This window comes from Hemitrygon akajei, chromosome 10 (assembly GCF_048418815.1).
Source record: "Hemitrygon akajei chromosome 10, sHemAka1.3, whole genome shotgun sequence".
NCBI lineage: Eukaryota > Metazoa > Chordata > Chondrichthyes > Myliobatiformes > Dasyatidae > Hemitrygon > Hemitrygon akajei.
Window position 1 is genome coordinate 122,520,323 of NC_133133.1, and position 27,309 is coordinate 122,547,631.

General features: G+C 43.5%; 2 protein-coding genes across 2 annotated transcripts in view; one reads left to right on the forward strand and one right to left on the reverse strand.

The window, feature by feature from the left end:
• The first annotated feature begins 124 nt into the window (after window positions 1-124).
• LOC140734641 (NACHT, LRR and PYD domains-containing protein 3-like) lies at window positions 125-20,416 on the forward strand. The gene is made up of 11 exons (XM_073058883.1): window positions 125-130; window positions 598-690; window positions 3,486-3,764; window positions 4,699-4,856; window positions 5,576-5,747; window positions 5,849-5,914; window positions 9,453-11,178; window positions 14,409-14,495; window positions 15,733-15,903; window positions 16,055-16,222; window positions 16,376-20,416. Exons 2-11 carry the CDS (start codon window positions 630-632, stop codon window positions 16,461-16,463), a joined length of 2,976 nt encoding a protein of 991 aa, XP_072914984.1. The 5' UTR covers window positions 125-130; window positions 598-629; the 3' UTR covers window positions 16,464-20,416.
• A 6,024-nt stretch (window positions 20,417-26,440) lies between these two features.
• Window positions 26,441-27,309, reverse strand: part of LOC140734012 (equilibrative nucleobase transporter 1-like) — a 33,653-nt gene continuing 32,784 nt past the window's right edge. Inside the window, exon 11 of the mRNA XM_073057591.1 lies at window positions 26,441-26,539. Within this exon, the coding sequence (XP_072913692.1) occupies window positions 26,441-26,539 (99 nt within the window). The remainder of the gene's footprint in view (window positions 26,540-27,309) is intronic.

A 27,309-nucleotide genomic window follows, 5' to 3' on the forward strand; every position in this document is an offset into this window, starting at 1 on the left:
TGGGAAGGAGTTGAGATGAGGGTTGTTGGTGGCCGAACGGACGAAACCACTGTGATAACTATCGGGTCCTCCAGCCACTGCTGATGCTGTGGGGAACTCCAGAGACACGCAGGCGCAGCGCCGACCTTAGGTAGTGCGGTTTCTTTGGTTTGGGCGGACATGAGGAAGGGGTTGGTTGGAGCAGAAGGGACTTTGTTGGTGCTTGGGGAGTGAGACCGAGCTCTACCGGGCCCGTTGGTGCCCGCAGCCCGGCTCTACCGCGAATCCTCGGCCTGATGAAGGGTCTCGGCTGGAAACGTAGACTGCTAATTCCCCTCTAACGATTCTGTCTGACTTCCTCCAGCATTTTGTGTGCGTTCTTCGGGTCAGACCCGGTTTCTGTTACCGTACTTCTTGTTCTCAGCTGGGAAAGGCAGTATAAAGGCACCCGCGGTGGGGGTGATTTACTTCGTTTGCGAGAGTAAAGTACGTGGACAAACTCCCGGTAGAAGGTTCCCGAGGGGCGTGGGACAGTGTGTGATCAAGGGAGGATAGGCTTTGGGGGATCGGAATGCGCGTCCCTTGCTTTAATTATTGTCGTTTTTTAAAATTTTACAGAGCACCAAAATTTAGGAACATCTTCCAATACCATGCAAGAAAGTACAGAAAGAGGACAAGATCTAGTGACTTCAACAACAAGGAGCCATACGGGTTTGTTACAGTCTAGATCTTGTTCTTTGAACGTACAGTTGAGAAAGAGAAGGTGCGGGCACAGCGAGGGGAGCGAGTACTGTTATATAGGGAGGAGTGCAGGCATTGATACATCTTTCGTACGAGGGATTTTCGTATGCTGCAAATCAGTGACGGAGGAGAGGAGCTTCCTGAGCAGCAGAATAATCCGAGGAATGGAATGATCCAGGGAGAAGAAAGACCCTAGAAGTATAATGGAGTTTTTACTGTCGCGGGCGGCTACGGAATCTTTAGGGTTCAGGTCCTAAATAGAGATGTTGCATTCATTCCTCGAGATAGTGGGAAGGGTAAACTGCAACAGGTGGAGCTGCCTCTGGAGGCTGATGTAGGATGGAAAGTAGTTCTCATTTGAACTAGCTGGAGGGATGAACGTCCTTTCCTCTGCCATATCCTGAGATCTGATTTTTAAAACAGTTCCAAAGATGTTTGGAAAGGGAGACGTAGAAGAAATGAATCCCATGTGTAGAGCCTGGTCTCCTTCAGGCTCACAATGAAATGGTCCAGGCTTCAACACTGGAGATGAGGATGTAGAGCAGAGGACTAGATGTAATTATGTGTCTTACAGTGACCACAACTTCAGTCTTGAAGAAAAAGTCATTAGTTTTTTTAAAAAAGCACTGAAGCTTTACAGGAGTGTTGCCAACAGAAGTGAGAGCTGAGAGGTAATGTTACAGCTATATAGGACCCTGGGCAGACCCCACTTGGAGTAAACGTGAGGGAATCTGCAGATGCTGGAAATTCAAACAACAACACACACAAAATGCTGGTGGAACACAGCAGGCCAGGCCGCATCTATAGGGAGAAGCGCTGTCGACGTTTGGGGCCGAGACCCTGACAAAGATGCTGCCTGGCCTGCTGTGTTGCACCAGCATTTTGTGTGTGTTGTTGTTTGAATCCCCACTTGGAGTGCTGTGCTTAGTTCTGGTCACCTCACTACAGGAAGGATGTGGAAACTATAGAAAGGGTGCAGAGGAGATTTACAAGGTCGTTGCCTGGACTGGGGAGCATGCCTTATGAGAATAGGTTGAGTGAACTTGGCCTTGGAGTGACAGAGGATGAAAGGTGACCGGATAGAGGTGTATAAGATGATGAGGGGCATTGATCGTGTGGATAGTCAGAGGCTTTTTCCCAGTGTTGAAATGGCTATCATGATAGGGCACAGCTTTAAGGTGCTTGGAAGTAGGTAGAGAGGAGATGTCAGGGTTAAGTTTTTTACACAGAGAGTGGTGAGTGTGGAAGGGGCTGCTGGCAGCGGTGGTGGAGGCGGATACAATAGGGTCTTTTAAGAGACTCCTTGATAGGTACATGGAGCTTAGAAAAATAGAGGGCTATGGGTAACTCTAGGTGATTTCTAAAGTGAGTACATGTTCAGCACAGCACTGTGGACCAAAGGACCTGTAATATGCTGTAGTTTTTCTATATTTAAAAAAAAGAAATGTTGTATCTGGCCACAAATGGGAGTATTAGTGCTGAAGACAAAAGTGTTTTTCAGCAGATTAAATGTGGTTGGTTTCAACATGAAGGATGTAAAGTTATGAAAGAGATGATGTGGTAATACATGGTTACTTCAGAAAGTTGGGAGTGTGGGCAGTTACTGTAAGGGGGGAATCTGTCAGATAGTTGCTGCACCTCCTCCTGTGTGACTACTGCATCTGCAGATATAAATCTCTCTCCCCTGTCTACCCCAAATACTGGTTAAATTCTGATCTGGATAGATGGAGAACTTTGTAATTAAATGTTGGCAGCTAAATATACAAGGAGCAAAACTGTCAGATTATCCTGAGAATAAATAATCTTTAATGTTGCCCTTTTGGAAAAGATATCTAGCCTCTTTCACCCTGCCTGTAAGTGAGCCCATAGGAGAAGTGTGGAGCAGATTTCTAACAGAACAACTGTTTTGTGCTTGCTGCTATGGGTACAGAAGTTGTCTTTTGATCCCAGGTTCATTTAAATTTGCTGAATCACCTGAATTTATATTCCCAGCAGCGGTGGAGATAAGTGGATAACCAGAGATAAGCATTCCACATGTGTTGTAGGCAAGTTACTGACCTAGTTATTAGTGATTATCTGGTAGAGGAGGTGATCCATGAGAAGCTGGAATACTGATTACATAACATGGGCATGTCAGTTATTTCCTTTGAGACCAGACCACGTTGTATCACTGGACGCTGACATGTGCAGTGTATAGGAATATCACACTGCTGATGTGGCTCAGTGTTTATATCTGCTGATAACAGAGAGATCATTGATGCCTGACAGGTCAATAGGAAGCTCAGCTTTCTCCATTTTCATTCACAGATTATAGCTCAACATTCACTGAGATCAGGACAGATTTGTGTGATTTCAAATAGTTCAAGGGCCAGCAGAATGTGTGACCCAGGGAGTGGTGGTGGGGTCGCAAGAGTCTGGACAGTGAGTGACCCAACAGGGTTCTTGCTTTTGGAGGATAATAACAGTAAGATCTGTCTGTGTCACTGCAGTAGTTACTATAGAGATCCCCATTCATCAGTGCATTCACATGCTGTGTAATTATTTTTAATCAATTTTGCTATCTACCCTGCTAATGCACTGACGTAGTCACCTCCTGTCAAGATGATCAACTTTGCCACTGACCCAGTTAATAATCAATCAAACTGTCCTGCTCCAGAATCTGCTCGTCCAGAACCTTGACTCACACTGCAGTCCCTCATTCTGAGTCCGTGTAGTGCACGGTTTAAATCACTCTACTGTAACCTGCATTTCGTGATTTTTTTCAGGTGGGAAATTAACTCGTATACGAAAGTTTTTCAAGCGCCTCTTGCCAAGTGGCTCATCAAGGAGGGATGATCAGGCTTCAGGAATCACAACCACAGAACAAAGTGCGATTAAGGAGAGTTGCCTTGTGGAATCTCTCCTGGCTACAGGGAGAGAGGAGCAAGGTCAGCATGAAAATAGTGTTGTCAGGGATGGTGACCAGGCTGCTGCGGACAGCCCGCGTGAGGCGACTCCTCCCCTCAGAGATTCATTAATGAGGGAAATGTCAAGTTTTGACCAAGGTACGGGTGAGTGAACTGGGAGAGGACAGGGGCAGGGGAATGAGGAAGAACAAAGCTGGGGAATTGAGGAGGAAAAGGTGGTGATAGCAGCTATGGAGGAGACAAAGTGCTGTGGGAGGGTGCAGAGGAATATTGGGGGGGCAGAAATGAAAAGGGAGTGGGTAGGAGAGGGGACTATTGCACCTTCAGAGCAGGAGTGTTGATGATGATGCTCAGAGCCTTTGGTTTATTGTATTGGAAGAAATGTAGCTGCTGGGTGAATAAGTATTTCTGGGTGGAAGTGCCATTTTCAATGGGATTTATTGCCCACTCCCCACTGCCCCCGATGGCCTGTTCATCAGTACGGAACTTCTGGCGTAAGGACTCACTGCACCTTTGGGTGGGTTTTAATCCCAGCAACACTGAACAAATGGAGAAATATTTCAGGATGGGGCTGTGACCTGCAGGTGGTGGGTCAGTTTCCATGCACCTGCCCTCGTCGTCTTTGGTCAGTGAGCCAAGAGGCTTGGGAGCCTCTTCTCATTACCACCATCAGGGAGGAAGTGTGACTCCGAAGACGTGCACTCAATGCGTTAAGAACAGCTTCCTCTTCTCCGCTGTTAGATTTCTGAACAGTCCATGGACACTACCTCACTTGTTGGCTGTCTTCACATTGTATATTTTTAAAAATAAATTTATTGTTGCAATGTAGTGATAAAAAACCTGATTCTGATCTTGGTGAACAACAGCAGTGCATTTTGAAGGGGAAACACACAAAATTCACTGTGAAAGTGAGAGTTTCGCGCTGGGGAATTGTACATGGAACTGGGGAGGTGAGAGGGGTGGTGGGCACGGTTCAGCAAGCTTTAGGGATGAACAAGGGCTCAGGACTGGAACTAGTGGTGGGTGAGGGCCATTTTTTGGCCGATGTTTACTTTTCCATTCCTGTACATAGACCCAACGTTCCAGCTTGTGAGACAGTGGGATGATTACCAACTGTTCCAGCTGACCAACTTCCACCGAGAAAGACTGAAACAGGCGATTGAAGAAGGGGTAGAGGGACTTGCCATGATGTTGAGACAGAAGGGCCATTTCAGTGGACAAGAACAAGAGGTGAGTGGCAGGTAGAGGGTTCATTCAGTTTATTTTAACTGAACTGACAGCATCAAAGGGAAGAGACCAAATGTGGTGTTGCTCTCATTCTCGCGTTCTGGGGCTGATTACTGCAGTGACAGTGTTATGTGTACCGCAGATCAGAGCCATAACCTGTGAGTTGGGGAGCACTGAGATCTGCAGCTTCAGAGCCCTTCTATTCATGTCCCATCTAGACCTGTGGCCCAGTTTGCTTCATTACATCACAAGGAAAATTCAGGATGAAGTAGCCAACTGTATTCAACATTGGCTTAGCGTGAAAAACTACATTGGTAGCAGATGGTTGACTCTCTGACTGGAGGCCTGTGGTGAGTGGTGTGCTGTCGGGGTTGGTGCTTGGTGAATTGTTGCTTGTTATCTATGTCAGTGATCTGGAAGATATTGTGGAAAACTGGATCAGCAAATTTGCAGATGGCACAAAGACTGGGGTAATAGTAGACAGAAGGAAGGCTATTAAAGTTTGTAGCATGACAGGATACACCACTTTGTTTCAGAGGCATTTAGCCACACACACACACACACACACACACACACACACACACACACACACACACACACACACACACACACACACACACACACACACACACACACACACACACACACACACACACAAAGTTGTCAGCATAAGTGTGGTGGGTAGAGGGCCGTTTATAATCTGACTCTGTCGTTCCTTACAGAAAGTCAGAGAGCTTGCGGAGAAGGGAAACCGGACAGAGAGCTGCACACTCTTTCTCAACCTGGTGACAGAGAAAACCTTACAGGCTCGCAGGGTGATGTGGGAATCCTTTGTGAAAATGCGGAATAGGATCCTAAAGTTGGACCAAGCACTGAATAAAATCCAGGAGATGGGTATGGTAAAACAACACACTGAACACAAAATTAGAATGAAACAGTGGACAATTAATAATAATATTCAAATTTTGTTTCATGAATCCTCATTAATTTAACAGGTCCTAATCCTCATGAGTACATGAACATCGCTCAAGGTTTATCTGAGTTATCTGCTCAGCTGAAAGGTGAGAGAGGAAATGCAGGTTTGAAATCTTTCTCATTAGAATCGATGCCAGGATAAATCTTAGAATGGGACGGCTGGCCTGTCAAGAGAAGCTAAACAATTCATTGTCCTTGGAATTTAGAAGACTGGGTGGGTCAACATCTAAAGGGGTCTTGATGGGGCAGGCGCTACTTGTGCAAGTCACGACCAAGGGGGTAGATATATATATAATTTTTTTTTTGAAATATTGTTTGTTTTGAATGATTTGTTGAGAGAGTGGAATGGCTAAATTACTGATGTAGAAGACCATGAGGGATATCAGGTTGGAGCAGATTACGGAGACAGAGGCATCAAGGACCTGCAGTGGATTGTGAATGGGAACTCAATTGTTAATTCAGGCTACTGTAGGATGAGCAGTGAAAATACGGAGTGAAGTGTGAGCTGGCTGAGTGAAGAGGGTCTTGCTACATGTTGAAGGACTACAATTAGAGTTTCAAAAAAATTCATGTTGATGGGGCAAAGAGACCAAGTGGAAAGCCAGAGCAGTTCATCTGAGGAGGAGGTGAGGAAATGAACGGAGTGGGTTGTTGAAGACCCATCGATAGAGCAGGAATGGGATGATATTGTGTTGAAGGTGGATGGATCCTGTGATCGAGAGAATATGGTATCACCATCCCAGCTCATGCTCACGTGGACACCCAGTGGAAACAGTCTAGTGAAAATCATTTCCTCTCCCAGTGCACTGATGAATGGTATAACAAAAACACATTGATATAGTACAGATGCAACCCCTGCCCATTCACGGACTGCCCCTTTCCCTGTACAGTCTCCTCCAGAAAGCCTATCCAAGGGCTGATGCAAGAGCCGCCAGCAGATGTGTCATGCCAGCCATGAACATATCTTTTCCCCTTCTTTTCACTGCATATTGACAATTTTCTCTGAATTCCAAGTTTTCTCTTCCATCTTCATCAGCACTAACTCATCTTTTTGGAGCCTGTTGTTTTACCTCCTCCCTGTCACCATCCAGGGAGAGAAACACCTTACTGGAGAAGCAGTAGTGTGTTGCATTTGTACTTCAGTGCATTGGATTAGGTACTCATCGGTGGCCTCCTTCACATTGGAATAAATAAATACAACCTGGCTGAGCACTCTGCAACACGATTACATCTCCCAACCCCACCCAGACACACAGATAGAACACAGAACATTACAGTGCAGTACAAGGCCTTTGGCCCACAAGGTTGTGCTGATATTTTAACCTACTCTTAAGATCAATCGAACCCTTTCCTCCTACATAGCCCTCCATTTTTATATTATCGATATACCTGCTTAAGAGTTTCTTAAGTGTGCCTAATGCATCTGCCTCTACCACCACCCCTGGCAGGGTGTCCACACACCACACTCTGTGTTTTAAAAAAAAATACCTCTGATATCCCCTCTATAGTTTTCTCCAGCCTCCTTCAAATTATGTCCCCTTGCATTAGCCATTTCTAGCCTTGGAAAAAGTCACTGGCTATCCACTCCAACCATGTTGCCTGTTATCTTGTACATCTCTGTGAAGTCACCTCTTATTCTTCTTTGCTCTAAAGAGAATAGGCTTCATTTGCTTAACCTATCCTGATAAAACATGCTTTCTAGTCCAGTCAACATCCTAGTAAATCTGCTCTGCACTCTCTCTAAAGCTTCCACATCCTCCTAGAATTCAAAATATTATCGAAGTACATATATGACACTATATACAACCCTGAGATTCATTTTCTTGTGGGCAATCACAGTAAATACAAGAAACACAATAGAATCAATGAGAGACCGCACCCCACAAGATGGACAATGACCAACGTGCAAAGAAAAACTAACCTTCCAAAAACAGTAGAAATAATAATAAAAAAATAAATGATAAATATCAAGTACATGAGATGAAAAGTCCTTGAAAGTGAGTCCATAGATTGTAGGAGTAATTTGGTAATGGGGTGAGTGAAATTTAATGAAGTTATCTGTCTGGTTTGAGTGAATGATGGTTGAGGGGTAATAACTGTCCCTGAACCCGGTAGTGCAGGTCCTAAGGCTCCTGTAACTTCTTCCTGATGGCAGCAGCGAGAAGAGTGCATGACCTGAATGGTGAGGCCCTTGATGGATGCTGCTTTCCTGTGATAGCGCTCCTTATAGTTGTGCGTAGTGGAGGGGTAGGCTTTACTCAAGATGATCTGGGCCATATCCACTACTATAGGCTTTTCTGTATAAGGGCATTGATGTTTTCATACCTGGCTGTGATACAAACAGTCAATGTACCCTCCACCACACATCTGTAGATGTTTGTCAAAGTTTTAGATGACATGCTGAATCTTCGCAAACTTCTATGAAAGCATAGGTGCTGTCATGCTTTGTTTATCTCGAGTATCTCTTGAGATACTTGTGAATCTCAAATCTGTACTCTTCTCAGAATATCCAGTGCTCTGTACCCCATCTCTCCTGAGCCCAGGACAGATCCTCTGAAATAATGAAGTGATCAGAGCTGAAAATAATGCTCCAAGTGTAATCTAACCAGAGTTTTATAGAGCTGTATCATTACCTTGAGACTCTTGAACTCAATCCCTTGACTAATGAATCAGTAGTTTCAATTGCCTTCCACTTGAATTCTCCATCTTAATTTCCAATTTGGACCCCCCCAACTTTGGCCCTCTATGTATTCCAACAAAGTCCAGAGTAGTTCAAGGAATAACACACTGATTTTCAACAAGATGCATGACAGCACTCTGATCTCAACTTTAAATGTAATATCTCCATATTACAACCTCTCCAGTCTCTATCTGATTGTTTTCTTGTTATGACAGCCTGTCAATCTGTAAAGTTAACTGAGTTCTCCTTTCTCCACAAATGCTGCTCAAACTGTTGGCTTTTTCTCTCAACTCCAGCATTACTCTCATGCAGTAGACCAGCTGTCACTATCCTCTCTCAGCACCACGTGCATCATTCAGTCTTCCTCAGTCCAGCCTGTCTCACAGACATTCCCTCTGTGCTCTTCACTCACCCCTCTCTGCAGCTGAGGACATTCTGGTTTCCCAACTTCTCCATATTCTAATGAAAGATTCTCGACTGGAAATGTTAACTCTACTTCTCTAGATGCTGGCTGGCTCGCTGAGATCTCACAGCACATCCTGCTGTTATTTGATATAATTCTTGTGAATCTCAAATCTGTACTCTTCCCAGAATATCCAGTGCTCTGTACCCCATCTCTCCACAACAGCCGAAAAGAGCAGTTTTGTCTATGAGAAAGTGGTAGCTGCAATTTACAGTGCAATGTCTGCTACAGTACAAATGTGGAACATAAAGGTGTCAAACTTTTACCTTTACAGCTGTGTGCACAGCAAACTGTGATATCTGACATTCCCCTTTGCTGTTCACTATCTACTCAGTGACTGTTAATCAAATATTACTTTGTTTGCTGAAGTCCATGTAAACATTGAGTTAAACGCTAAACGTTGAGTGAGTTGAATATTTCAAGTTCTACTTTAAGTACAGGAGCTAACGTTGTGGCCACTTTCTGTCTCTCGCCATGGAAGATGTTCAAGAGAAACACAAGGAGACTCTGCGGGCACAAACGGAAACACTGAGAGTGAACACGATGCTGATGAGGGAGAAGGTGAAGGGTTTCCTGCTGGTTGATCATTGTGCTGAGCTCACGGTCATTTCTACAGTTCAAGGTCAGAAGCTGGTGGAACATGAGCTGCTGGCAAAAGGCCGAGACCATGAGCAGTGGGGACAGAAGCTTCTCCGGGGTGAGCTGGAAAAATTTCAGATTGATGAATTGTTCCGGAGCAGCATTTCCCAGAGTGAATCGAAGTCTGGAATTTCGGCATCAGTGGCTGGAGTGGCAGGGATTGGGAAAACAACAATGATGAAAAAGATTGTTTGTGACTGGACCATGGGGAAAATATATCAACAATTCCAATTTGTCTTCAGTTTCAAATTTCGAGATTTGAATTCCATTAACTGTAGAATAAACCTGAGGGAACTGATTCAGGATCAGTATCCTTACTTTAGGAATATCCTGGGAGAAATCTGGAAGAACCCGGAGGGATTACTCTTCATATTTGATGGTTTGGATGAGTTCAAGCACAGAATAGATTTTGCTGATAATCAGAGACACACAGAACCTCAGCACGTGTGCACAGATCCTGAAGACTGGTGTGAAGTGTCGGACATTGTGTACAGTTTAATCCAGCACAAGCTGCTCCCTGGGTGTTCAGTGCTTGTGACCACCCGTACTGCTATGTTACATTTATTGGAAAAAGCTGAGATCAGTGTCTGGGTTGAAATTCTGGGATTTATTGGTGATGAACAGAAAGAATATTTCAACAGATTTTTTGAAGATTCGGCGATGGCAGCAGCTGTTTTAAAACACATGGAGGAGAATGAAATTTTGTACACCATGAGCTACAACCCGTCCTACTGCCTCATCCTCAGTCTGGCACTGGGCTCCTTCCTCACACAGAGAGACAGAGACACAGTGCAACTTCCCAAAACCATCACCCAACTGTATTCTCACTATATTTACAACATTCTGAAACATTGCAGCTGTGAGATTGAAAGCCCTCGTGATGTATTACTGAGGGTTGGTCAGATGGCCTTTGCTGGAGTGTCTGAGGGGAAGATTGTGTTTACAGATGAAGATTTGATCAAGTACAATCTGCAACCTTCCCAATTCCTGTTGGAACTTTTGGAGAGAGAGGATTGTGCCCGGAATGTGGTGTACACATTCCCACACCTCACCATCCAAGAGTTTGTAGCTGCACTTGCACAATTCCTGAACCCAGATTGTGGGGGAATCCTGAAACTCTTCACTGAAGCCCACAGCAAGGCAGATGGGCGATATGACATAGTACTTCGCTTTGTTGCTGGTCTCTCCTCCCCAGAGTCAGCTCGGGGCCTGGAGGAGTTTCTGGGTCCATTTGCTCGCCAAACAACCTGCCGAGTCATTGACTGGATGAAGGGAGAGATTAAACGCCAGAATGAAAATTCCAGGAGTGTTGTGAGAAAAAGGACCCTTTTGAACACATTGCACTATGTGTTTGAGTCCCAGAGTAGTGGACTGGCTCAGGCTACACTGGGATCTGTGGAAAGACTTTCATTCTGTGGATTGCTACTGACCCCAGTTGACTGTGCAGTCCTGTCTCATGTCATTGGGTTCTGTGATACAATAAAACACCTCGATCTGGAGTGTTGCTATATTGAGTGTGAAGGACTCCAGCGGCTGGGACCTGAGCTGCACAAATGCCAAGAGTTGGGGTAACTATTCATTTATCTGTATATGAGAATTGTTATTTTTCTCTTTGTTTTGCTTCAAAAGGAAACAATTCGTTAGAACTGCAGAGAAGCAAATAAGACACTTTTGACAAATGACCATACCTAAAATTATTTCCAGGTATGGAGGGAATAAATTGGCTCCTTGGGATGAGCAGCATCCCAAGGAATGCTTATGTTGGCGCGTGGCCTAGTGGACAAGGCATCGGTCTAGTGATCTGAAGGTCACTGGTTCGAGCCTCAGCTAAGGCAGCGTGTTGTGTCCTTGAACAAGACACTTAACAACACATTGCTGTGAGGCAACACCGGCACCAAGCTGCTTGGGTCCTAGTGCCCTTCCCTTGGACAACATCAATGGCGTGTAGAGGGGAAGTCTTGCAGCTTGGGCAACTGCCGGTCTCCCATACAACTCTGCCCAGGCCTGCACCCTGGAAACCTTCCAAGGCGCAAATCCATGGTCTCATGAGACTAATGGATGCCTATAATGGGATGGGCAGTTCGGGTCTTTGTCAGATCAGTAATACCATCCAGTGAGTTAATTCTGTTTGTGCCCGTGGTCCTCACTGATGAGGTTCCTTCCTGCTGTTACCGGCTCCCAGGCTGACATTAACAGTGTGCCTGACCATCTCGCCCTCTTCCCATATGACAAGACAAGTGAGAGCAGGAAAACCAGGAATTTGGTAATAAGGGACAGTATAACTCAGGGCAATCAGTGGGTGGGCTGAGTTTTCCCCACAGGTTGGGGGTTGGGCCAACAGTGTGGCGTCTAATGCAGTCGGTACTGCTAGTTCTTGACCCCGGGAATTCTTTGCAATCCATCCCATGTAATGTCCTGCTCAGAGAACTTCAGAAAAGCCTAAAACTCTTGGACAATCTCTGGTGAGAACTTAATCCTGAGGAATGAAGTGTTGCATTTTGAATCACTAATAATGCTTGGGTATGAACCTTGAACGGTCACTCCCTGGATGTATTGACATCAGAGAGAATACAGTGCTAGTGATCCTGGTCTGATTCTGATCTCCAGGACTGAATGTGTGGCATTTCTTCCATAATTTCTCCTTCTCACCATCTGTCTTTCCTCCGTTTGCTCTTTTATTCCCCCATTGTGCACAGAGGTGAGATATAAATGCTTCTCTTGTGTAGGTGAGAGGTAGATCTGGGAATGCTAGGGATGTGGGGAGAATAAAATGAGTGTTTGATGTTCAGCCCAGACTGTACTCTGAAAGGTCTGTTTCTGTGAAGTGACTTGACTTAAATACTTACCAGATTCTTGCTTTCATGATCAGAATCAGGTTTATTATCTCTGATATGTCGTGAAATTTGTTCCTTTGTGGCAGCAGTACAGTGCAATACATAAAATAAACTATAACATAGTGAGCCATATATTAGAAAATAAAAGACACAAGAGGTATAGCAGATGCTGGAAATCTAGAGCAGTACAATGTGCTGGAGGAGCTCAGCAAGTCTGGCAGCATCTGTGAGAATAAACATGGATGGGAATAAACTGTTGACATTTTGGCTGACATAAAGTGCACTGCAGATGCGGGGGTCAAAGCAACAAGTACAAACAAGCTGGAGGAACTCAGCAGGTCACATCCGTGGAAACGAGCAGTCAATGTTTCGGGCTGAGACCCTTCGTCAGGACTCAAATACTACAGGTAGTGCAAAAAGTGGTGAGGTAGTGTTCATGGGTTCATTGTTCAAAAATCTGATGCATGGGGGCGAAGAAGCTGTTTCTATCGTGCTGAGTACTGGTCCGTAGGGTCCTGTAGCACTTCTCTGCAGGTAGTAACGAGAGGAGGGCATGTCCTGGGTGGTGGCGTCCTGATGATGGATGCTGCCCTTTGATGGTATCTTTGATGGTGGGGAGGCTAGTGTATATGATGAAGCTGGCTTAGTTTCTAATCCTCTGTTGCTTTTTCTGATCGTTTCCAGTGGCCCCTCTGCACCAGATAGCAGAATAATCTCCCTGGTGTATCTGTAGAAGTTTTCTAAAATCTTTGACATACCAAATCTCCTCCAGCTCCTAATGAAGTCTTGCCACTGTCGTGCTTTCTTTGTAATTGCATCAATATGTTGCAATATGATTAGCTGGAATTAAAGAGGAAGGTGGTTGTGATGAAACTATACTGTATGTAGCAGCTGTTAGACCGCAGCTGGGATACTCAGTACCATTTTGCTCACTGTAGGTAGCAGGCAGTTGACTGGAGAGGATGCAGAGGAGGTTAATGAGAATGCTGTCTGGAATAGAGCACTTTCACCAAGTGGTGACACTGGGTTTGTTTTCCAAGGAGTATGGAAGGCTTCAGAAATAGTTTGGCAAAGGAACTAAACAGTTATGTGGGGGATAGAATGGTCATTTTTTTCCCCTGAGTACAGAGCTGTCTGTAACCAAAGGGCAGAAGTTTCGGTCCAGACTAAGAGTTTTAAACAGGAACTCAGGAAGAAAGTTTCAACCAGAAGGAACTGTTGGGGGCAGAGGGTGGGTGGGGTGAAGGCGGTACTCTTACCATGAAGTAGCTGTTAGATGACCAATGGTATAGAAGGTCATGGCCCAGTATTTGAGCATGGAGAGGTAGTGGATGGTCAAGACGTGTAATATATCGAAGGAGGGATCATGTACTAAAACTGTGCAGTATTCCAGATGAGGCCTCATCAACACACTCTACAACCGCAAGAAAATGTCACTATTTTGAAAGAGCAACTCCTTCACTATGAAGGTCAAGATGTTGTTTCCTTTGTGACCTGTTTGTTGGACTTGCTTGCTGACTTTCTATGATACCTACATGCAAACACCTGGATTTATACTCTTGTCATTTAATAGTCTACCTTTGGATTTCTTTTACTGAATTTTATGACCTTGAATGTGCACAATTAAACTCTTAACTATTCTATTGCTCAGTCTATCCATCTTCTTTTGCAGAATCACATTGTCCTAATTACAACATGTTCTTCCACCTATTTTGTATCATTGGCAAACTTGAAAACCTTTCATTTCATTTCATTTCTGACTCCAGTCATCAGTGCAAACAGTAGACAACTGAGAGCTACAAACAGATTCCCAGGCTGGTACCCTCGCTACATTCTTCCAGCTGGGAAAAGCGCCCATTTATTACAACTGTTGTCTTTGGGACAGTTATCATTCCATGCTAGCACACTTTCTGCAGCACCCTGCATCTGACTGGAGGCATCTCATTTTGTCTGTCTCTGTTTAGATTGGATAATAATAAACTGGGAGATTCAGGCGTGAAACTAGTGTGTGCGACTCTGAAGAACCCGGAGTGTAAAATACAGAAATTGCTGTAAGTACCATTCTGTGAGAGATTATTTTTACAGCCACTGGGTGTTTGAAACAACATCAGTTTTGTTGTTGCCAATAAATTATATATAGCTAAGCAGATACATAAATATATGCATACATATATTAAAATAAAGGGACCCTTTCTAGCTGGCTGCCAGTGACTAGTGGTGTTCTGCAATGAACAGCGTTGGGACTGCTTCTTTACACGTTACGCTCGTGCATTTTGGTGGAAGGAATAAAGGTGTAGACTATTTCCTACAGAGGGAGCAAATTCTGAAATAATGGATGCAAGGGGACCTTGTGCAGGATTCCCTAAAGTTTAACGTACAGGTTGAGTTGGTGATCATCTTCATCATGTCCCATGTTGTATGATGTGGGTGATCATGATCTTTGACCATAATTGTTCTTAGCAAATTTTTCTACAGAAGTGGTTTGCCATTGCCTTCTTTTGGTCTGTGTCTTTGCAAGACAGATGATCCCAGCCATTATCAGTGCTCTTCAGAGATTGTCTATCTGGCGTCAGTGGTTGCATAACCAGGACTTGCAAAATATATCAGGTGCTCATATGACCATCCACCACCTGCTCCAGTGGCTTTACGTGATCCTGAATTGGGGGGCTAAGCAGGTGATGCATCTTGCCCAAAGATGACCTGCAGTTTAGTGGAGGGAGGGAGCATCTTACATCTTCTTTGGTAGAAAAGAACCTCCATCCTGCCAGCCTACAGAGTCAGTGGTAAGGAAGGCAAATACATTTCAAGAGGACTAGTATATAAAAGCCAGAATATAGTGCTGAGCCTTTATAATGCAATGGTCAGACCACACAGTATTAGGAACAGTTTTGGGCCCCTTATATAAGAAAGGATATACTGACATTGGAGAGGCCCCAAGGAGGATCATGAGAATGACCCTGTGAATGAAACGGTTAATGTATAAGGAGTGTTTGATGACTTTGGGTCTGTACTGTCATTGCCACAGAAGGCTGTGGAGGTCGTCATTGGGTATATTTAAAGTAGAGGTTTTTAAAATGGGTTCTTGATTAGTCAGGGTGTCAAAGGTTATGGAGAGAAGGCAGGAGAACGGGGTTAAGAAGGATAAATGAGCCATGATGGAATGGCAGAGCAGACTCAATAGGCCAAATGGCCTAAATCTGCTCCTATGTCTTACGGGTTTATGGTCTAATCACTGGAGATTTCCACTGTGTCCCGTCTATGTCCTCACTCTCCCTCTCTAATCTCTAGATTGCGTGCTAATGGTCTCACACATTTCTGCACCTTGGATCTTGCTTCTGCTCTCAGTGCAAGTCGCTCACTGACGAAACTGGACCTGGGTGGGAATAAACTGGGAGATTCTGGAGTGGAGCTGCTCACTGAGGCTCTGAAGTACCCAGAATGTAAAATAGAGAAACTGTGGTAAGTATCTATGGGAGAGATTGTGTTCAGTCGCTGGGTGGCTGACACTGATAGTTAAAATGCTAAATAATTGTGTTACTGACAAACATTGGGGATTCGTACTGTCATCTGTCTCTTTGTACCCTTTACCCTCAATCTTTCTGATCTCCAGGTTAGGTGCCAATGGCCTCACAGATTCCTGCATGGAGAATTTTGTCTCTGCTCTCATTACAATTCCCTCACTGACAGATCTGAGCTTGAGATCAAACTGCTTCACAGACCAATCAATCCCAGCTTTCCAGCACCTTATACTGACCTGCCGGAATTTGGAACGGATTTGGTGAGTGTGCTAATGTTTGACATACCTGATGAATAAACTTTTCTGTTGACATTTGTGTGCAAGTGTCGTTGAAGTACTAATCTCAACTCCATGTTGTTGATACTTGTGAAACCCATATACTTTAGCTTTCTTAATTCTTTCATTCTTTCACAGGCTGGAAAGGAATGCATTCAGTTGTGCTGGCGCCCTACAATTGGAATCACTCCAGCGATCCAGATCCAAACTGAGTGTGGAAGTGTGACCATCTCAACAGTTCCTGCCATGCATTCAAAATGGTTGTGCTCTGGTTTAAAACCGAAGGCATCCAGTGCTTCCTGATGGAGCTGCTATTGTGCTCTTCCTTTGGAACACTAATAGTTGCAGTCATTCTGGGGGTTGGAATTACCTAGGGACAATCCTGTTGTCCACATTGCTGTGGGTGATGTGGTTGGAAATTTTTCTCATTCAGTCAGCAGCCTGAAAGTATGATGATAGTTTATTACATACCTCTGAATGTTAATTTATAATCCGTGGGCTTTCGCAGAACTACACTGAGACACAGGATTGAATATTCAGCCTGCCACTCATTGTCACATGAATGCTAATGCTGTGGGATTGAAATTATAATGAACCTTTGTGCAACTTATTGTATCCACAAGTGAGAGTTACTTTGCCATAGAGTAATAGAGACCTACAGCTCAGAAACAGGCCTTTTGGGCCATCTATTCCATGCCAATCCTCTATCCTTATCCTCTTATTTCATACAACCAAATATATAATTTTATATACAATGGATTCCAGTTAATTGCATCATTGGCTAATTGGTGCAGCTGCTTATTTGGGACAACTCTAATAATTCTTAAGAACAAAATTGAGACAATTGCTGGGTTTCTCTGTTTATTTGGGTCTCATGCTGCTTAAATTTGGGCAGGGAACTATTGCTGAATTGTTTCTAATTGGCAGCAGTCATATGCACTTATTGTGGCCTTTAGAGCCTACGCCATATTTAAATCAAACAGTTTGTAAGTAGCATTTGTTGTGTTGATGTTCAAAAACCAGTGATTTTGTCATTGACAGTTGATGATAAATAAGCGGTAAGACAATTTAGAGTTGTTTTCCTCACTGTGGTTTCAAGCATTCAGGCTTGGAGATGCCAGAAATGGCCAAGAGTGAAAATGGAAGGATTACACTTCAACAAGTTTCAAAGGTACACTTAATGTCAGAGAAATGTATACAATATGCATCCTGAAATGCTTTTTCTTCGCAACCATCCATGAAAACAGAGGAGTGCCCCAAAGAATGAATGAATGACAGTTAAATGTTAGAACCCCAAAGACCCCCCCATGCGTAAGTGGAAGCAAGCAACAATCCACCCCTCCCCCACTGGCAAAAAAATCATTGGCACCCGCCACCAAACTCTCAAACGTGAGCAAAGCAACAGTAAAGACACAGACTTGCAGTACCCCAAAGACTACTTGTTCACCGGTATTCAACATACCACAGGCTCTCTCTCTCTCTCTCCCTAATAAGGAAGAAAGAGATGTCTTTGTTTCACAGCGAGAGGGGAGACCTAACAAACAACTCGCTGGTTTATGATGTTAAAAGTCCGTTGTGTCACTTTTTGTCGAGCTCTGTGCCCAAAGATTTCGGGTCTCTTGGCACACAGCTGTAGATCTTCTGACTCCCCTGACGACACATGGATCTCCTGCCGTGACACCGGCCTTCGATCCGCCCGTCTTCAGAGCTCCAAGATCCTCTGCCTCCAAAGGCGAGCTGAACTCTTAGGCCGAGCCCTTGGCGTGTCAAACAACGGCCAGTTGTGAAACCCCGAGAGTGGGTCCCATTCCCGCAAAGAACCATAGTCAGTATGTTACTCCGGGTCAGGGCCTTCAAAAGAACCCTGAAAGGGAAAAACAGAGATATTAAAGATGGAAATAGAGCTGTTTGCAAAGATGCAAGCAAAGGAGTTGCTGTTAGGCGCCATTAACCCTCCTAAGCTCCACCTCCTAGTTAGTAACTACGAAGAATTTGGAGGTATCAACAATCGTCTTGAATGTTACAATGAAAGTGAATATTTGGAGAATGTGATCACCATATGAAGGCAGTCCATTATCTGCACTAGGTATCTGTGCTGATTTAGTTCATTGCAAACATTGGATGAATTCCTCCATAGATAACCTAATACTCAGTTTATGGTAGTGTAACACCATTGGTAGTGTTCTAATTCATTCTGTATTTCATTCCAATATGTATTTTTTTAAGTTTGTCTTTAATTATTTCTAGGAAACCAGCTAATTGGAACAGCCACTTAATTGAGCCAAAATGTGCTGGTCTCAATGTGTCCCAATTAACTGGAATCTACTACAAATTTACAAGATCACTGGCAACCCCATTCTCCTGAGCTCTAGAGAAGAAAGTCCTAACCCATTTAACCTTCCCTGATAACTCAGGGTTTCAAGTCCTGGCAGCATCAGTAGCTGGACTTTCTTTCCCACAGTGTGCACAGCTCTGTACTCCCTCATTTATCCATTCGCTATAGCTCAATTCTTTTTCGTTTCTGGGAGAAGAGTAGATCCCCACCCTGACCTGTTAGTCATGTCCTCCTGCTCTGAATTTTGCAACTGTTAACGTTTTTTTCTACCTACGTCCTCACTCTCTAAATGCCCCCATCCACCAGCTGATCAGATAGTGTTGTTTTACAACTTATTCCCCATCCTCACACTAGTTTTACTCTGTTAGAATAGTCACTCTAGTCTTACTCTATCAGAGTCTATTCTCAACTGCTGCAAGGGATGTCAGTGAGACAGCGCACCTTCCCCAAGATACTGAGAGCTGGCTGCCATGCTGTTGCTGTTTGATTTATGTAATTACCAAGATGATTACAGGATCACTGTGCATGGAGTCCCAGTCAATGAATTTTTGTTTCTTCTGGCTGGTCATGACTTGGTAAGTGAGATAAAATTTTGGTATGGAGAAGCCGAGGTATAGCTGTGGCAGAGCAATTTGAGCTACTTTATAAGAATGGGGTCTAATGCAAAGCTAAAGAGCTGGAAATATTAATGCCATAGTGCAGACTAAAGGATGTGTTTTGAATGCAAGCGAACTACATCCTGGAGGAACTTCTTAGTCTGTGAATGGAGGTCCTTCTGCCCCCATGTGGCAGGCTTAAGGGTCGTACTCAAAAACAAAACCACTGGAATAACATGTTGGATCAAGCTGCATTTGGGCAACTGTGATGGACAATACTCTGCATCAGGAAGAAAATAGAGGGGGAGGGTAGCCAGTGTATGGAACTGAGAACAAGGGGTAATGGGTAGAGAGAAGGAGGAATGTTGTAAAGATACAGCAGGTTATGGAGGCAGTAAGGAATATTGGGAATCTGGAAATGTAAGATAATCGATAGTCTGAATGGAGGAGGGAGGACTAGTAGCTACAGAAGGTGATGGGTGAAACCAGACTGAGGGAGGTAGGGTGATAAGCAGATTAGAACCAGGTAGATGAGATGTGTCCTGATAAGGGAGGAATCAGGAAAGTCTGAATGTCCTACCATTTCGTAACAAATTTGAATCTTCTCCCATCCATGCCCCTCACTAACTGAACAGCACAAGTTACTGTTCACCAGCTACCTTTAAGTGCCCCTTGCTGTCTGGACATTGCAAGTGCACTCAGACACCTGCTCATGGCGACCATCCCCAGACTGTCCTCAATCTAGTTTATTTGCTCTCTGACCGCCTGGATTTTGCCTGTGGCGCCTATTTCTTCAGCAGCACAAAAAGTGGTGCACCATCAGCCTGAGTTTGAACAGATCGTTGAAGTGCAGCACTATACATGTAAACTCCAGATTTCTTCCAGTTCGCTGGCTATAGGAAAGAGTAAGTCAGAGGAATATGTGGCTGAGGGGATGGCACGCATGTCACTTCTGGCTTCTTGGATCATTGGGACTGTTTCTAGGAAAGATCTGGTGCATACAAGAAGGGCAGGTTACGCTCAGATCAAGAACAGGGACCAACATTTTTGAAGGGAAGATTTCTGTGTTGATGGGGAATTTTCAAAATGGAAATAGGTCTAGAGCAGATTTTCAGATTGGGAAGTACAGTCATTTGGAGAAAGTATGTCAGTCAGTCCAATACACAGAACAGGCAGTGAAATGTATGCAAGATTACACCTATTTTAATGCATGGTATATAATCAGTAAGGTAGATGGACTTGAAATTTTAAAATGTGACCTTGTTGCCATCACTGAGACATGGCTGAGTGGTGGGCAGAATTCTGGAGGAATGACACAGGATTGTTGTTGTTTATGCAGTTCCAATGGTAATGTTCTTGTTTCTAATCGCGATTACAGTTAGAGACTCTGAACTAACATTCTGAGCTCTGATGAGCCATCACAAACACCATTGCCATATAAATAGTTCAAGAATCAGTAGGACATAGTGATCATAACTCTAAATTCCAATGCCTTACTGTTAACTCAGGAATATGTTCAACAGAGAAGCAGTTTCAGCGACAGGTTGCTATCGATGCAATGCTCCTCAGACAGGATGAAGAGATCAATATTCCCCAATGCCATTCGACTTTACAATTCAACCGCCAGGAGTAAGATATGTTAAAGTGCCGGGGTTAGGACTCAATGTATTTAAGTAAACTACTTAAGAACTTTTTAAAAGCTATTATTAATGCTTTTTGAGAGGGTGATTTTAGATGCATATATTTTTACTGAGTTAAGTATTGTATGTAATTAGTTTTGCTACAATAAGTGTATGGGACATTGGAAAAAATGTTGAATTTCCCCATGGGGATGAATAAAGTATCTATCTATCTATCTATCTAACATAATTCCCCCACCCCACCCCGCTAATCTTCTGTACTCCAGTCAGGCAGAAGCTCGAGAACACGTACCACCAGATTCAAGGACAGCTATGATCCTGCTATTATAGGACCTCTTATGCAACAAAATGAACCAATGTTCTCCCAAAGTCCCTTTTCAAGGCTTTTGCACTTTATTTGCCCACCTGTATGCATCAATTATCGTTTTGTACTTGCATCATGTGGATGGAATGATCTGTTTGGAAAGCATATAAACAAGATTCACAATCTCTCAGTGCATGTGACAATAATATACCGATCAGGTAGTTATGTAAGGGGTGGACCAAAAATTTTAAAAGGCAGGTTTCAATATTTTCAGCCAGGTGACTAAAATGTTATGAGATAAAATACAGCAGCAATGTGTACAAAAGCAAAAATAAAATTCTGAGGGATGGAATTAATTTCCACTTAGCAAGGTAATGACCAATTATGGATTCACTTGGAAAGATCTGTATGATAAATTTTCCTGCCTTCTTGTTCCAGAGAGGTAAGAAAATGTATGGATGATGGGTATGCTGTTGTTGTAGTTTACAGTTTACAACGGGCAACAAGAACTAAATAATCATTTCCGATAAGAGGCAGTATGTGAAATTAGACAAGCACATCTTCACATCCTTCTCAGTTGCAGGAATGTGTTCTCTTCCTTTTCATTTTCTCTCTGCAGCAATAACTGCATCTCTAGTGATCATTCAGTTAAACTGTTAAGTTTGGGGATGACACCCTGTCATTGGACCAATTACCAGAGGTGATGGATCCAAGTACCACTGGGAAGTATGTAAACAAGCTAGTGTCTGGGTGCAATCACAACAACCTGGAGATGAATATCAATTTCAGGAGAAATGTGTCTTCTCTCCACCCACCCACTTATCAACAACTCCGCAGTTAGCATTGTTACAACATTAAAGTTCCTAGGCATCATTATTTCACAGGACATTATGTGAAATAACCGTATTTCCTTAATTTATAAGAAGGCTCGGCATGATGTACTTCTTGCAACAGCTGGTAGAATTCCATCTTTCCCAGAAAAAATTGTTGCAGTTCATGCAGGTTTCAATCACACCAGTGCATGGTAACCTGTCTAGATGATTATCACCCAGTGGCAATTAAATCCACAGTGATGAAGTGTTTGAGAGGCTGGTGTTGAAGAATATCGGCTCCTGTCTGAGTTGCGACTCGGATCTGCTCTAATTCGCCTATCAAAGCAGCAGGTCTACAGTGCATGCTATCCCTTTGGCTCTTCGCAAAACTCTGAAACATCTACACAGCAAAGATGCATACATCAGGATGCTCTTTATCGATTACAGCTCGGCATTTAACACCATCCCCTCAAAACAATCTGCAAAACTCCAGGACAGGAGCCTCAATACCCCTTTGAGCAAGTAGATCCTGGATTTCCTTACTTGTAAACCCCAGTTAGTTCAGATTGGCAGTATCATTTTCTTCACAGTCTCAATCAAAACAGGAGCACCACATGGTTGTGTATGTAATCCTCTGAGTGGTGTAAGAATAACAACCTCTCATACAACGTCAGTAAGACCAAGGAACTGATAGTACACTTCAGAAGGGGGAAACCAGAGATCCATGAACCAGTAATCATCGGAAGATCAGAGTTGGAGAGGGTCAATAACTTTAAATTCCGATCTCAGAGGACCTGACCTGGAGCCATCATATAAACATAATCGCGAAGGAAGTATGACAGCGCCTCTACTTCAAAGATCCTCAGTACCCAAGCCATGCTCTTTTATCGCTGCTACCATCAGATAGAAGGTACAGGTGCTTCAGGACCCTCACCACCAGGGTCAGGAACAGTTTGTAGTCCTCAACCATTAGGGTCTTGAACAAAAGGGAATAACTACACTCATTTATGGACTCTTGTTAATTTCATGCTGGTTATTTATTTCTATTTATTTATTATCTGCATTTGCAGTTTGTTTACAGTTTAGAGATCCTGTTCCTTCTCTAGATATTGGTTACTGTTCTATCGATTTGCTAAGCATGCCCGCAGAAAACGAATATGGTGACATGTATGTACTCTGATAAAAAAAAACTTTGCTCTTAAAGAGGGGGAAGACAGGTTCAAAAAAGTGAAGTAGCCTCCACAACTCATCGGAGTTGTATGGTTAATTTTGGTTAATAGGGGCACATGGGGCCGGTACATTTTGTTTCATTTAAGTGGTTGCCTCAATTAGCAGGGTTCATGGAAATAATTGAAAAGGTAGAAAAGAAGACAAACGACCGCTTAACTAAGTTTAAAAAAGTGTCTAAATGTAAAACAGAACAAATTAGAACATTACAGTAATGGAGTAGTATTTGTAAAATTGTGCATTAGATCCTAATCAACGAGGAATTCATCCAGTGTATGCCGCTATGTTCCTTCGATTGACTTTAAATGAGCAAAATTAGCGCAGACACCTAGTGCAGTTAACAGGTTAGCTTCGTACAATGCTTTTGACGACTGCATCTTCCAAATATTCATTTTCATTGTAACATTCAAGATGATTGTCGATATCCTCAATTAGGCATGGTACTCTAAACTGAGAGGAACCAGCCTATCCTGCCTTTTAGTTTATACTTGTTAACCAATACCCAATTCTCACTATATATTACACTCAGTTATACCCATACTCTTAACTTTTATCAAGGGCTCCTTCGTATTCTTTTTGGCCCAGAAAATCACGTTCAAATAAATTCAACAAACTTGTAATCTCAGTGGTACCGGACTGGCTACTAATTTGGGGTTTTGTATGTTACCTTTATTAATAGAGTACCTGTAACCCTTTATTGTTTTTATGGTTAGATGTTATACAATAAATGTCCCAATACACCAGCCGTGTTCAAACGGAGCGCTAGAAACAGAGCTCCCGCGGACTCTAATGCTGATCTATCCGGTTCTGCGGGATATCGGAACTTTACTGAAGTGCGAAACTTCTTCCCTTCCCCCTCGTAAGAGGAGTCTAATGCCAGAAAGTACAGGTTCGTGTAAGAGGTATAGGATCTTATAAGGATTTTAGGAAAACCTTTTATCACCCTAAGGGGTGGTTAAAATCTAGAATACATTGGCCAAGGGAATGGTTGAGCTCAAAACCACCCCTAGCGGCCCAAAAAGTCCTTATCAGTCGTCAAGAACCCATTTCTCTGCGCATGGTCCGTGGCCTTCTCTGACTTAAAAGTGCGCGTCTTGATTCCTCTTAATTCTGTCCGAATCTCTTCCTCCATCGTAACCTCAGATAGTGCGCTACAGAGCCCAGCTAGGGGAAGTGACATCCTGTAGTCTAAACCCTCTACAAAGTACTGCAAACCTTTGCTTTGCGCCCCTATGAAGGGGAATATGTTCTCACTATCGATCCTCATCCGAAAATTATTTCTACCCTAGCCCTCAGCCTCCTCCGTACGAAGGAATAATAACAAAAATCTGAGCGTACTAAACGTTCCTAGACGTAACATTTCTATTTTAGTTCAATCAGTCCTCTTTTGAATATCATCAGTTAAATGCCATTTGTAATGTCAATACAATTACATGATATTGGGGTCACAGTTACTGCGTTACTGCTATAGAGACCCGTGTTCGGTCCTGACCTCTGGCTCTGTCGTGTGGGGATTGTCGCTTTGCATTCATTATCCTGAGTGTTTAGTTGGGAATTTAGATCAGAGGCAAGGTAGAGATGTCAGACTGCGCGTTTTCCCAAAACGGAAATGGGTAATACATGATATATTTATAAGTTGATTGGAGGAAAGTATTGGGGGGGGGGCGGGGGGGGGGGAACTGATGCCAGAGGTAGTTTTTTTTTGACACAATGCATGGGACGCATTGCTGGGGACAAGTAGAGACAGGTAAGTTACGGATATTTAAGAAACTTTTAGTTAGGCAAATGGGAAGGAAAAAATAGAGAGCTATGTGTATTGGAAGGGTTAGTTTGATCTTGGTGAAGGTCGGCACAACATCTTCGGTGGAAAGACGTAGTGTGCTGTACTGTCCTACGTTCTTTGAGTTGTAGAATCTGAGAAGAGTTGATGAGAATGTGGGAAGAAAGACATCAGCGCGGACTCTATGCGTAATGCATTTCTTTAGGTGCTCTGGAATTAGTGTCAATTGGCGCTTGATGGTCGGAACCGAGTCGGTGAACAGAAGGGTCATCTTCTCCACTGTGTGACTCTTACACGGAGAGCTCAGCTCCGAAATAAAGGAGAGACTCATCGATTTCAGTCTCACTTGTTTTCGTATCAATGTAGAGTACACTCGGGGAAAAGATTTAATTTTGTGAATACACTAACTCTGCTTTTTATCACTGAATGGAAGGACTTTAATCCATTAATATTCTTATTGTTTCACTATTGTACCACATGAAATGTGAGCATTGCCCTTGGGTCTCAAGAGTATTCTCTATCGAGCCACCAGTATTCTGCACGACCTTTGTCCCGAGATACAGTTTCGGATGAAAGGACTTCTCTACTGTCACACAGTCCCAAACTGCACGTCGGAGCCTCTTTGTTTAATTGAGATTATTGACAAAGACCTGCCTTGCTGGAGGTTTTACCTTGCGCGGAGCAGAGATCACACTGGACAATCAAGGTTAAAAAACGCAATGAAATCCCTGTCTGACTGGCAGTGTTAGTAAGAAATAAAGGAATTCAGTGCGAAACAGACATTTAATTGTGTTACGGACGAAACCATTGATTATATAACATTAGCTGTGCATCTTTCACTCTCTGTTGATAGTTCAGACACAAATAGCCCAAATTAAATATTCCGAATTGTTGAACGGAAATAACAGATACGTAGGTAAACCATAGGTGGGTGTGGTTATGGCTTGCAAGTTATATTCAGGCTGTAGCCAGGAAAATATAGGTATATGTCCAGACAGACCATTGAAGAGTATAAGGGATGTACTGTACACCTAAGAAGGAAATTATGAAGGAGAAAAGGGGACATGTGACATTTCTGGCAGATGAATGTAAACATTAATCATAAGAGGTATGTAAATATATCTTAACCAAGGAGATGGTATATCTCCTTAAGACTCAATATGCGCATCTAGATATTTTCATGCTGAACAGCTCTCTGAGCCTATTTGAAGGAAAGTGCGAACTCCTAACAGTAGCCACTACTTCACCACGCCAGCTCTGACTCACCCGACTTCCTCAGAAGCTTTGACACATCCGCCCTTCCCCTATTAGCTCCAGCCAACCACACAATCACTCCACCTGCTCCCACTGACCGAGTACTAGTCCCTCCCATTCCCAAACCCTCTGCCACTGGACCCTCCCGCTAAACAGACATGTCTCGTTAGCAGCTCCCACTGCTCCGAGGTCCCCCATGAAAGACGTGTTGTCCGTGCTCCTGTACGCCTCTTGCTATTCCATAGACGTACCACTTCACCCCGTTCTCTTCATTCTCTTCCGTCTGCACCACAGGTAGACATTCAATGGGTGGGCGAAGGCCAAGGACACAAGCGCAATAAACACGACGTTCAGCTGTCAGACAGAGGAACGACACAGAATAAATAGCCATCAGTGGATGAGAACTTTTTAAGAAACTCAAAAATTCTTCCTTCCTAATAGCAACGTGGTTTATTGTACCAACATACTACCCCATGACCTGTCGTCCATGTCCAATCTAAATCCAACATTATAAGCAACAATCCAGCAAATAACTAACATGGTCTGGTTCTGATACACACAAGGATGGAATGTTGGACGAATGATATGTAATGTATCTTAAAATGTTCCATTTAGGACCGTGTCCTGAAGACTGACTTGTGTATGGACATTAGATACATCTATCACTGGATTTCGCCAACTCATCATGATAGATTTTCATCAGATTCAGCTACTTTTGTTTCAACCTCATTCGTCTTATTCAACGTAGAACTGTCATATTCAGATGCACTCCGTCCATTCTTTTCTCGGTACATCAGCCACTGGATCAGTTCACTCATACAGAATGGGGAAAGTTTATCACTTTCACTGCCAAGTTCCAAACACTGCCGTGTCCTTCACCTTTCCCATCTGTATGAAACCTCACAAAATGCTTGAGGATCTCAGCATGTCAGGCAACATCTATAGAAATAAATAAACAGTCGACGTTTCTGACCGAGACCTTTAATCAGGATTTCCTGCACCTGTAGATTTTCTCGTGTTAGTGTATGAAACTTCTTCTCGAATCTCTCCACATCAGGGGATAGAGATGGTCCTTTGGTTGAATAGCACCCCAATAATACCGTTTCCTCAGTTATGCCAGTTGG